General features: G+C 33.9%; 1 protein-coding gene across 1 annotated transcript; it reads right to left on the bottom strand.

Annotated features, from left to right (window-relative positions):
- Positions 1–4688: 4688 nt before the first annotated feature.
- Positions 4689–6562, bottom strand: LOC109243583 (heavy metal-associated isoprenylated plant protein 21-like). Its single transcript, XM_019410531.1, has 3 exons — positions 6343–6562; positions 6112–6187; positions 4689–5149 (listed from the first exon to the last, which is right to left on the bottom strand). The coding sequence occupies exons 1-3, from the start codon at positions 6415–6417 to the stop codon at positions 4857–4859; spliced, it is 444 nt and encodes a 147-aa protein (XP_019266076.1). The 5' UTR covers positions 6418–6562; the 3' UTR covers positions 4689–4856.
- Positions 6563–11331: the final 4769 nt, after the last annotated feature.

The following is an 11331-nucleotide window of genomic DNA, read 5'->3' as shown; positions in this document are numbered from 1 at the left end:
AGATAGATAGTAATACTTTATATGGTTATATATTTTATTTTGAAACCCTTAACACAATTAAGTGAGGCAGTCCAACGGTTCAGGATATTCAAAGTGACGTGTTGTTCATAGGTTTAAAGTTCTGCCCATTTTGTTCGCTAAAACTAAACGGAGACCACCATGTGTGATCTATTTGATTCTTTTTCAATCTAAAAAATTTTCTAATAAAATAACTCTTAAAACTTATATTTTGTGTAGAAATAAACAACTAATCTTAAAAGTAAATTTTTAATTAAAAGTTATTTCTTAAATAAATTTTATAATTTAAAAATCAAGCTTTATAAAAATTTCTTCAACAAAAGCTCTCTACAAAATACAAATGCTCTAGACTCTCTCTTTCTTTTGGTATGCTTAATTTATTAGTAAAATCTCTAATATTGTCTTTTTGTTATTTAAATTTTTATTTATAAAATTATAGTTCTATAAAGTTTTTTTTGTTGTTTAGCAAAATGTTGCATAATTTGATCTAAAAAATTTGATACACCATTCATAAACAAAAATAAATTATTGACTTGTTTAAATTTTGAAGTTTGAACATCCTTAACAGATTTCCTGTCTACGCCATACTCCCTTATGTTGTCTTTAAAAGGACAAGAAAAGTTAAAATTCCTCTCAGATACTCCCGCCAGTCCACAATAAGTGACCAATTTGCTTTTGGCACACCCATTAAGGAAATATTAAATTCTAGACAAAAATAGTTAATGTGACTAAACTACCCTTCGTTAAATGTTGCACCATAGTGATAGTAGTACTTACTTCTCTTCTCAAATGTGAGGAGTAAATGACTTTTTAAGGATACGTACATAAGGATAATTTTGAAAAAACAAATTGAATTTTTTCTTGATTATATAGATGGACACTTATTTTGGACCAAAATAAAAAAACAAATTAGTCACTTATTGTGGACCGGAGGGAGTATTATTTTTGACCCATTAAAATTTGTTAGTTGGAGTATTTATTTCTTCATATATTCCCCAAGATATACTAGCCATAATAATGATTCTCCATTTTTAGATTATCGAATGCGTAAAAAGTAGAATGCTAAAATTGTTACTTTATGGGGCATGGTGGCGTAGCGTACCTTTCTAATGGTAGCTTGCTAGTTACGATATTCTATAGTATCACTCATTGGTCAGTGTTCGGACTTATCTCCTTATAAAAATTACTTATCTTCCTATATATTAATGCAATATTATTCTAAATTTCGAACTCATTTTTCCTTCTTTTTTTCTTTTTGAATAACAGGAAGTTGATTATCTAAAATGAAACTCCAAGAAGAAATTTCAAAATTTTGATAAGTGCGTTGAGTTAGAATCTAGTTTTTGCAAAGTTCTATAAAATTTGGTCTCGTAGACTTCAAATTGATAAGAACTTCCTATCTTAAATACATACTGAAAACTCACATAAAAATGGACGAGAAAAATTCTTAGATGTACTTCCTATGTGTGCCTTTTCAGTATATATAGATATGAGGTAATTAAGAATATTAATACACTGAAGAAAAGGCATGTATTGAACTTGTCTAGGAAAAGTACGTGTTGAAGATGAAGAGTAGATATCGCAGATGACTATGAGTCTGCCCTCATTCTGAAATGTATTATATTTGTAAATTTTTAATATGTGATAGTGAGTTATTATATTTTTATCAGGTTATCTTTTACTAATATTTATCATAAAGATTTATATGTAATTACATTATAAGTGATTTGAATATATTTTTTTTTTTATATGAAACTTGAACACTTGTTATGAGATTTTGATTTTATTATAACAAGTTATTTTTCATATATTTTTGACATCATCGGTGCATATAACTATAACTCTTCTTATAATTGTCACTCATAATCCAGTAAATCATTAAAATGATAAATTTTAAGGGCGTTGAATAATTTAGGAAAAGGTGCGATCACACTCTTAGGCCTCATTTGTTTTTTTTTAAGATTCAGACGTCTGAATCTGAATACACATCTGAATATCAAGATGTGTAATAAGATTAAGACATCTGAATCTGAATAAAACATCTGTATAGATTAAGATGTGTATTAAGATCTGAATAGAAATAATTAAGACTGTTTGATTTTTAACATCTGAATGTATAGAATTTATCTTTATTTGAAAATTAAAAAACTTAAAATTCAAATGAAATAACTAATCTAATATTCTATCAATAAAATATATAGTTTTTTAAAAATATGATAGTTGTTGGTGGTGATGGCTAACGGGTGAATGCCGACTAGAGGCGGTGGTTTGTGGTAGTTTTGGTTGATGATGATGGTTTATGCTGGTAGCTAGTAGTGATTGGTAGTGGTGGCGATTATGATTGAGGATGGTGGTGGTGGTTGATGATAGTTAATAATAGCGGGTGGTGGTAATAGTTGTGACTGAGGAAGGTGGTGGATTGGTGGTGGTAGGTTATAATGATGGGCAGTGTCGGTTGTAGTTGTTGATGGTGATGGGGTATCAGTTGTGGTAGTTGAGGTGGATGAGTGTTGATTGTGGGGGAGAATGATGGTGGTCGGAGTGGTGGGGATATTGGGTGGTGATGGTCGATAATGGTGGCGGCTATGGTTGAGGATGGTGGCGGCGTGGTGGTGGTGGCGGCATGGTGGTAGTTGATAATGATAGGCGGTGGCGGCAGTTAATAGTGAATATGTGATAGCATCTTAATGAAATTAAGTCTCTGTTATAGTTCTTAATCATACAGACCTATTCAGACCCATTAAGTGATTGTAAAGTAAAAAAAACAAACACACTTAATAATTAAGATCTGCATAATTCAGACTTTAAAAATAAACGCACTTAATGTTTGAGATCTGAATGATGAAGATTCAGACCAGCCGCAAACAAATGAGACCTTACTCTTTGTTGATAAGTAGGAAAAAGGGAGTTAAAGAGTAATAAGTGAATTAAGCAATGATTTACTGATAATAAGCAGAGTGAAAAGCCATTGTCGAATTTGAAAAGTGGCTGCTGGTAATCAAAGGATCCTTTTTGTAATCTTTAGCTCATATATAAAAGCAACTTAAATTCCATCATATGTGGAAAGAATAAGATTCTGTATGTCACTATACAATGGCACAATCTTGTAAAGTGATGTGTTCATGTCTTCAATTTGAATCCCTCCTCTTCCTAATTCCTTGCCTTAATTGTTTTGCTGATTCCATCCTCCATATATTCTCTATCCTCTTCTTTCAAACTAAGAAAAGAATAGATTTTAAAACTTTTTAGGATCAAAATTAAGCAAGATTTTAACAACTAATAATTTGTATTACAGGAATAATTCCCCTTTACCCCTCCATGAGTGGGTGAAAGTGGGCAAGTCACCACCATTTAAGTAGCATTGGAATTGAAAGAATACAACGTACTAGAACCTTCACCAAATGTTTCGATGCAAAGTGTAAATTCTGTTTTAAATTTTAAACTTCTAATGAGGTAGCAAATATCTTTGATATTTAGGTATTTATTCTCCTCAAAGGTGCAATCAAGTGGATATATAACTTTTGCCCCACTTTTTTTTTTCCTGAGCTGAGGGTCTATCCGAAAACAGTCTTTCTGCCTTCTTAAAGGCAGAGATAAGGTCTGCGTACCCTCTATTTTCTCTAGACCGCACTTATAGGATTACATTGAATATGTTATTCTTGTTGCTAAGTGGACATGTAACTTTTACCCTACTCCATAAGTTGTGCAATATGTATAAAAAAAAAAAAAAAATCTTCTTTGTTACCGTTTCTTTTTTTTGTGTTGATGCTCATGAGTTCCTTCCTTTTTATTTGTCTTGATGCCCTTGTTGTTTTCTTGCTGTTGCTGCAACCTAAAATACCGTGTTGTCTATCATCTTTCTTCTTTTGGACACTGACAACATGTTTTGATCATTTTTTAAAAAATATTTTCTTCTTCACAATTTAAGGGGTAACTTCACTCGGAAAAATGTTTAAAACAAAAAAAAGAAGGAAGAAATATGGTCACATTATTGTTTAAATTGTTGTGTTTAATTAATTCTAAGACCGTTGAGCTCCACACAAGCCATAGCACGAGCGTCGAAAAGACGAAAAGAACCTTTGACTGGCTAAACTCCAGGAGACTAAATGGAAAGTACCTTAAATTTAGGGATCAATAAACACTCCCTCTTCCTCCTTCTTAGGAAACATGAATAAAAGAATACGCAAATAACTACTGACCAAATATCAAGTAGAGTGCTGAAGTAAAAGGCTAGAATAAAACAAGTATAAAAAATTTTGTTCTGTAAAGTTGTTATCCCAAATAATTGTGATTATTTAGGGAATTTTAAAAATTAAATGATTATTACCACTTTTATAACAGTTTAAAGGCGGGAGATGATATAAAAAAAAAATTGTAGTGAAAAATCATTCCTTAGATATCCCCATCTCGAAGATATAAGTTATATATTGACATTTTAATAATTTTTATATGAATAATGTAATTTTACCTATTATAACGAGTTACTTACCACTTATTTCTTTATTATTAATCAATGTCATCAACTAGAATTATATGTATATGCCTTCTTGTGTAAATATTTTTTACCCAATCAATGCGTAACACTTAAACTGAAGAAAAATGTTGTTTAATGATGGTAATACAAGAGATATTTGCTTCTTCAAATTCAAGTAAGGCGCAACAAAACATTGTACTCGTTTCATAAACGTAATCTTCCATTGATCAAACCATTGGTTGTATCTAAGCCCAATCTTAATTATGAGAAAAATACATAATATTCTTTTCCGAAATTCCAAAAGACCAAACAAGAAAAAAAAGATGATCTTGGAATTAAGTAGGAAAAAGAAAATATAGAGAATTTACATAATAGAACAAGCATTGGGATTGTCGTCACTAAAAAGGTAAGTAATCTTTTCTTCAGTAGCATTAGGGGTAAGACGTGCCTGTGGTACATTTTTCACAAAACCAGAAGGAGCCTTTTTGTCATATGCCTGAGCTACGTATGGATAGGACACCAAATTATAAGGAACATATGGCCACATCTCTGCTCTTTTTCCTGTGCTTTTTATTCTATTCAACACTCTCTGTGGTTCAATATAACCACTCACTATCACCCTGTTTTGCTTTCTAATCACTTCCACTGTTTTCACACCTGCAAAAAGAAAATCAAATGCCAATAATTAGTTCATGGTTGAAACCAATATGTACATGCAGTGGCAAACTAAGATTTCATTTCGTACCAGGGATAATTAATTGCAGGACTAAATTTAAAATAAGTTTATCCCACGCTTGTTTAAGATAAAATTATGGTATAACTCATCCTGGAATCTGTTATTCCGATCCCTAAGAGTTCTAATAAAAGGATTCAAAATATTTCAAGAATATCATATTTTGGATTTAAAGGGTAACCTAATCTTTGAGTCACCTCTGCTGCATGCTATATATTAGAGGCTTCACTTATGTTAAGCGGTTCAGTACTTAATATTTATAGAAAAAAAAATGTTTTTAATTTTATCGAAATATAATTTTTTGAAAGAGGCGATTTAATTGAACCCCTTGGGACTATGTAGCCCGACAGGGGCGGAGCTACCGGCTATGGGTTCGACCGAACCTAATAGCTTTTGTTCAAACTTTGTATTTATTTTTTAAAAATTCATTAATTATGTGCAAATATTAATTTAGAACAAATAACTTAAAAGAATTAGAATTTTGAACCCATAAGTTTGAAATTTTAGTTTGGCCTATATAGCCCGATGTATAGGGTCATGTGTTTAAGCTTCAACGTCAGTGTATTAATTTAGCAAGTGACAGTGAAAGAAAATGATAAAAGTAGTACAGCAAATATCAGAAGAGCTTCGCCCAAGAAAGGCATAAAGTTATGAATTTTCTTCACTTGAAATAGAAGCATTTCATCTTCCTTCTAGACAAGTATTCCATTTTTCGACGATTGGTTTACTCTAAATTAAATATAGGTTATTCCCCAGAGAATTAATATACATGCAACTCCACTTCAAAGTAAAAATAATTTCATATAACTGTAAGCATGGAGTTAATTATATTTATTTTCTTCTATCATTTAAAATTACAATTCTTGGAGATAGTCAGAGTAAGAACCTTTCATCCGTTTAACGGCATTCTTGACTCTTCTTTCGCATCCATCACAATCCATCTTCACTTTTATCTCCACCGTCTAACAACGAAAAAACAAAAAGACGACAATTTTAACATGGTACGTAGACAATTTTAAACAAAAAGGGTAATAAAAGATGATATTATCAACTTGAATCCTAACAGCAGCTAGCGTTGGAGGGTAATAATATGAGTAGAAAGTAGAAATTAAAGTACCTGCAATGGTTTCCTTTTGTTACGTCGTATGCTGGTATCATAGCAAAAGTTTGAAAAATAATCAAGAACACCCATATTCTCTCGAATTTCACTTATCTTTGGGGGAAAGCAATATAATGCAAGTAGTGAAGAATATATATAAATGAGAAAGAGAGAGACTTGTGTTGTGGGTTTTATGGGGAGGGCAACAAGTTAAGTTGGTTCGGTGGATGAGACTATTGACAACGAAGGGCCAAAAGCTAGAATTAATATGATATACATAATCAAGTGTTTGTGGGACTTAATAAAGGAATGAATTTAATTTATATTATACTCAGAAAATAAAGTATTTTGTTTTATATATATTATTAGTTCTTTTTAATTGATTGCAACGAGTTATTTAATCGATTTCTTATGTTATTGGAAACCGTCTCTTTACCTTAAAAAGTAGGGGTAAGATCTAACCCCACAAAGTGAGATTACATTGAGTATGTTGTTGTTGTTGTTATTATTTTGTGTTATCAAATCAAGATTGTTGCACGAAATTTATCTATTATAGTAGATTACCTTAACCTGATGTGGAAAAACTATATGATGTTAGGGTCAGAGGTTAAATCCTAAAAAAGTAAGACGAGCGTATTGTGTTTATAAAAATGGTCTTTAATTTTACTTTTGCTAAAGGAATTGTCCACAAAAGATGCAAATGTGGCCCGAAATGTTGACCCTTTATGTAACTCTTTACTTATTTATTGCGATGTGTTAATTGGAAAATTGTTGTAAAGTACTTTTATGTTTGCTTTCATTTTCGTTCAGTGGGTGTGTGGCTTTGTCTTTTCAATTATTTATCAATTAATGTTGGCCAATGCCCCTAATTATTGGCTCCTTGATGTCGCCCGTTCCTTTAATTGTGCACAAAAGATCTGGATTTCATTTTGGATTGTTTCGTTTTTTTCTTCTTCAATTTAATACAATAATAAATAGCATTTTTAGAAACAGGATAGAGAATATAGAATCTTTTATCAAATCTTTTTTCTTTGTACTCAATGTACGTCGATTATATATCATACCTTAAGAGAAGCTGGAAGCTGATATTTTAGCAATAATAAGGGTTTATTATCTAGAGAAGCTGGAAGCTAATGCATGCATAATTACTCCATTTGCACAATTGTCTAGACTGTTTTCTTTTATTTTTTTCTGAGGGATGGTGGGATTAATAAATAATAATAATAATAAAAGCTTTCCTCCAAATTATATTTTGTTCTAAACCGCACAATATATTAGGAGTATATTACTCCCACCTTATGTTATATGACACTATCTAATTGTGCACAATATCTAAGATATTAATTTATAGAAATAGTCGTGGAAGAAAACATTAGACTATCTGCAGAAAAAAATTGTTTAATAAAGAAAATATCATAGTATTAACTTTGAGACCTTTCTTCTTAGTTCGGAAACCAAACCTTCGAGTTGGAGAAGGAAAGAAAAGAACTTTTCCACCCACAGGTAAACATATGAAACTTGTTATACTTGGACTCAGTTTATTTATCAAAAAGATAAAAGGAGTGTCACTCTTCTTTTGGGGGTCTTTAGACCAAAAAGAATAATCCCAGCTCTCAAGGCATAATATAAATCATTATGGAGTGGATATCTCCAGCATTCACACACTCTTAATGACTAATTTAGAACCAAAACACCGCCTTTTTTGGCATACTTTTCTTCTTTTCTAGCCGGTTATGTTATCAAAAACTTATCATCATCATTCTCTACTTGGGCCGTTTATAATGTACATTTTCCTCATTTATGTAACACGTTTGACTTGAAACCGTTTAAGATAATAATTTGAGTATAATATATTAGTGATGATAGACAAAAATTAAAAATTATTTATGGAAAAGAGAGGACATAGCACATCAAAGTTCATGTCAGAATAATGTAGTGAATGCGAATCTGCAAAAGTTGTACATAAATAAAATTATTTTAGATATTTTCGAACGTATGATAATAGGTAAATTAGACTATAATTAGGCCCTAAAGAACCACATTTTTATATAGCTTTTACGGTAAAAAGTGATAACAAAATGCTCTGATTAGTGCTTTTCATGCTTTGCAGGCTATATCCAATAAAAGAAGTCTGTGGAGTACTTTTGGGATCAATTACAGAGAAAAGGAGGCCAATCATACAATATCCACAAAGTGCACCAAGCGAAGGGACAAAACCAGAACTGAAGCTGGTCTGCCGCTGTCCGGGCGTAACCGCGGTAGGACCGCGGTAGGTCATTGCTGCAGATTCCGAAGGCCACTCTGGCCGCGGTCCTGGCGTAACCGCGGCAGGACGCGTAAACTTCAGGGACCAAAGTGCAAAATACGGGATTTTAAGCCCTAAACCCTATATTAAACGAAGGAAGCCGGCCAAGAAAAAGAGAATGATTTTTGGAAGTGAAAAACATCAGAATGAAGGGCAAGAGGCAAGGAGGGTCATTGGGCATCAATCTTTAATCTTCTTCTTTGTTCTTTTACCTTTGAATATGAATTCTTTTGTGATTTTTGTTATTTTCATGAGTAGCTAACTTTTCTAATCTAAAGTTTTGGTGGAACCCGTTGGGGATGAATTTATTGTGATGTTAATATAGTTTTGATTGGTTGTTAATCTCTATTGTAACGACCCGGTTAGTCGTTCTAAGAGTTGTAGCCCCGTTCTCTCATTTTTGTTTCTTTATGTGTTGTTCAGCTGTGTTGAGTTGTATCGAGTTGGTAGGTTTGGGTTCGGAGTAGTTTTGGAGTGAAATGAACACTTAGTCTTTTAATTAGAAAGCTAAGTTAGAAAAGTCAACCGGAAGTTGACTTATGAGTAAACGAATTTGGATTTGGATTTTTATAATTCTATTAGCTTCGTTGGTTGATTTTAGACTTAAGAGTATGTCCAAAATATAATTTGGAGGTCCGTGGTAGAATTAGGCTTGAATTGGCAAAAGTTGGAAGTTTAAAAGTCTTAGGCTTGAATTCGAGGTTGATTTGGTGTTATTTTGGGTGTTCCGGAGGTTTGACTAAGTTCGGGTAGTGATATATGACTTGTTGGAATTGTTGGTTGAGGTCCCTAGGGCCTCAGATGAGTTTTGAATAGGTTTGGGTTGTGTTGCGCTCGTTTTTCTTATGTTTCGACGTCGTTTCTTCAAGCATAAATGATATCATATTGAACAAATGAGCTCAGGTTTCTTTTTTGATTGAAACATTAGATCCGTATTGTAATTATGGACCTGTAGCAAAAAGAATCGTCGAATTTAGACATCGAATGAGGATATTAATACCATAGCGCGTGAGTTGTCCGCGTAGCACGTGAGTTGACCGTGCGAGTCCAGGTATTTATACCATAGCGCGTGAGTTGTCCGCATAGCACGTGAGTTGACCGTGTGGATCCAAGTATTGATATGATGGCCTGGTTGTGAGAATATTAATACCTTAGCGCGTGAGTTGTCCGCGTAGCACGTGAGTTGACCGTGCGGGTCCAGGTATTTATACCATAGCGCGTGAGTTGTCCGCGTAGCACGTGAGTTGACCGTGCGGATCCAGGTATTGATATGGTAGCACGTGAGTTGGCCGTGCTTAGCGCTTGGGCTTTGGGAGCCCCTCCGGAGTCTGTACACACCCCCAGTGAGCGCAGAGTGTTGAGTGTATTGAGTGTTGAGTGTTGAGTGCTGAGTGCGAGTGCTGAGTGATGGAGTGACATTGCTGTGAGGTTGCATTTACTTTTGCTGTTGCTGCATTTATCTGTTAAATTTATTTGTGGCGTTTACTGAGTTATGGAATTTACCTGTTTATTCCTGTTATTTTTAAAATTGTGAAAAATAAATAATTGGACTATTTTGCTCAGCTCGTCACTACTGCTCAGTTCCTTAGTTATTTCTGTTACTACTGAGGTGGTTGTACTCATTCTACACCCTGCACTTTATGTGCAGATCCAGGTGAGTTGGAGCGCGGCGATTGTTGAGTTCAGACCGGCTATCTGTGGAGATTGCAAGGTAGCTGCTAGCGTCCGCAGGGTCTTGTTACTCCTCTTGTCATTTCTTATTTTAGACAATTATATTTCTTAGTTCATAGTTTTAGACGCTCATGACTTAGTGACACCCCGATGTTTGGGACTCGTTCCGTATTTTATATTTTTATATTTAGAGTTGGTTTAGTTTATCAGGAATTAAATTATTGGAAATATTTTATTAAATTCTTATAATCAAATTAGTAGTAATATTTTGGGAATAGGCTTGCCTTGTAACACAATAGGCGCCATCACGACCATGGTTAGATTTTGGGTCGTGACAAGTTGGTATCAAAGCCTAGGTTACATAGGTCTCACGAGTCATGAGCGGGTTTAGTTGAGTCTTGCGGATCGGTACGGAGACGTCTGTACTTATCTTCGAGAGGCTGCAGAACCTTTAGGAAAACTTCACCTTCTTGAATTCTTATCGTGCGGTATTGATTCAGCTTGAAGTGTAACTCTTTGAATTCCTTCAACGCATTCGTATGCGCACATGAGCGCTCGGTATCAGTTGTGCATCGACGGATTATGATTCCCTAGATGAGGTACGAGATGTGATTTCTGTGTGTTGATGTTGAGCTAGTCTGGGGTACTTGAGGTCGGGTTTTGTCGGTAGCTGGAGTACCAAAATTTTGATTGTGTGAGCACGTGTTTATATGTCCGTTGGTGTCCCTATTAGTGGGATTTGTGATTTGATGGCTATGTGGAGAGTATGATTTGACTGCGAGATGAGTTCATATGATTTGAATGTGACGAGAAGGTATTGCTGAAGGTTTTATCTATTTGAGACTCCAGGTATGTTTTTAGACTCGTTCGAGGACGAACGTTTGTTTAAGAGGGGGAGGATGTAACGACCCGGTTAGTCGTTCTAAGAGTTGTAGCCCCGTTCTCTCATTTTTGTTTCTTTATGTGTTGTTCAGCTGTGTTGAGTTGTATCGAGTTGGTAGGTTTGGGTTCGGAGTAGTTTTGGAGTGAAA

This window comes from Nicotiana attenuata, unplaced genomic scaffold (genome assembly GCF_001879085.1).
Source record: "Nicotiana attenuata strain UT unplaced genomic scaffold, NIATTr2, whole genome shotgun sequence".
In the NCBI taxonomy this organism is placed as follows: domain Eukaryota; kingdom Viridiplantae; phylum Streptophyta; class Magnoliopsida; order Solanales; family Solanaceae; genus Nicotiana; species Nicotiana attenuata.
This window is presented reverse-complemented; position numbering and strand designations above follow the sequence as displayed.

Coding starts and splice junctions, on each gene's coding strand:
- LOC109243583 (XM_019410531.1), bottom strand. CDS start 6,417: ATGGGTGTTCTTGATTATTTTTCAAACTTTTGCTATGATACCAGCATA. Junction 6,188..6,342: donor ACAAAAGGAAACCATTGCAG/GTACTTTAATTT, acceptor TTTCGTTGTTAG/ACGGTGGAGATAAAAGTGAA. Junction 5,150..6,111: donor TGCCGTTAAACGGATGAAAG/GTTCTTACTCTG, acceptor TTCTTTTTGCAG/GTGTGAAAACAGTGGAAGTG.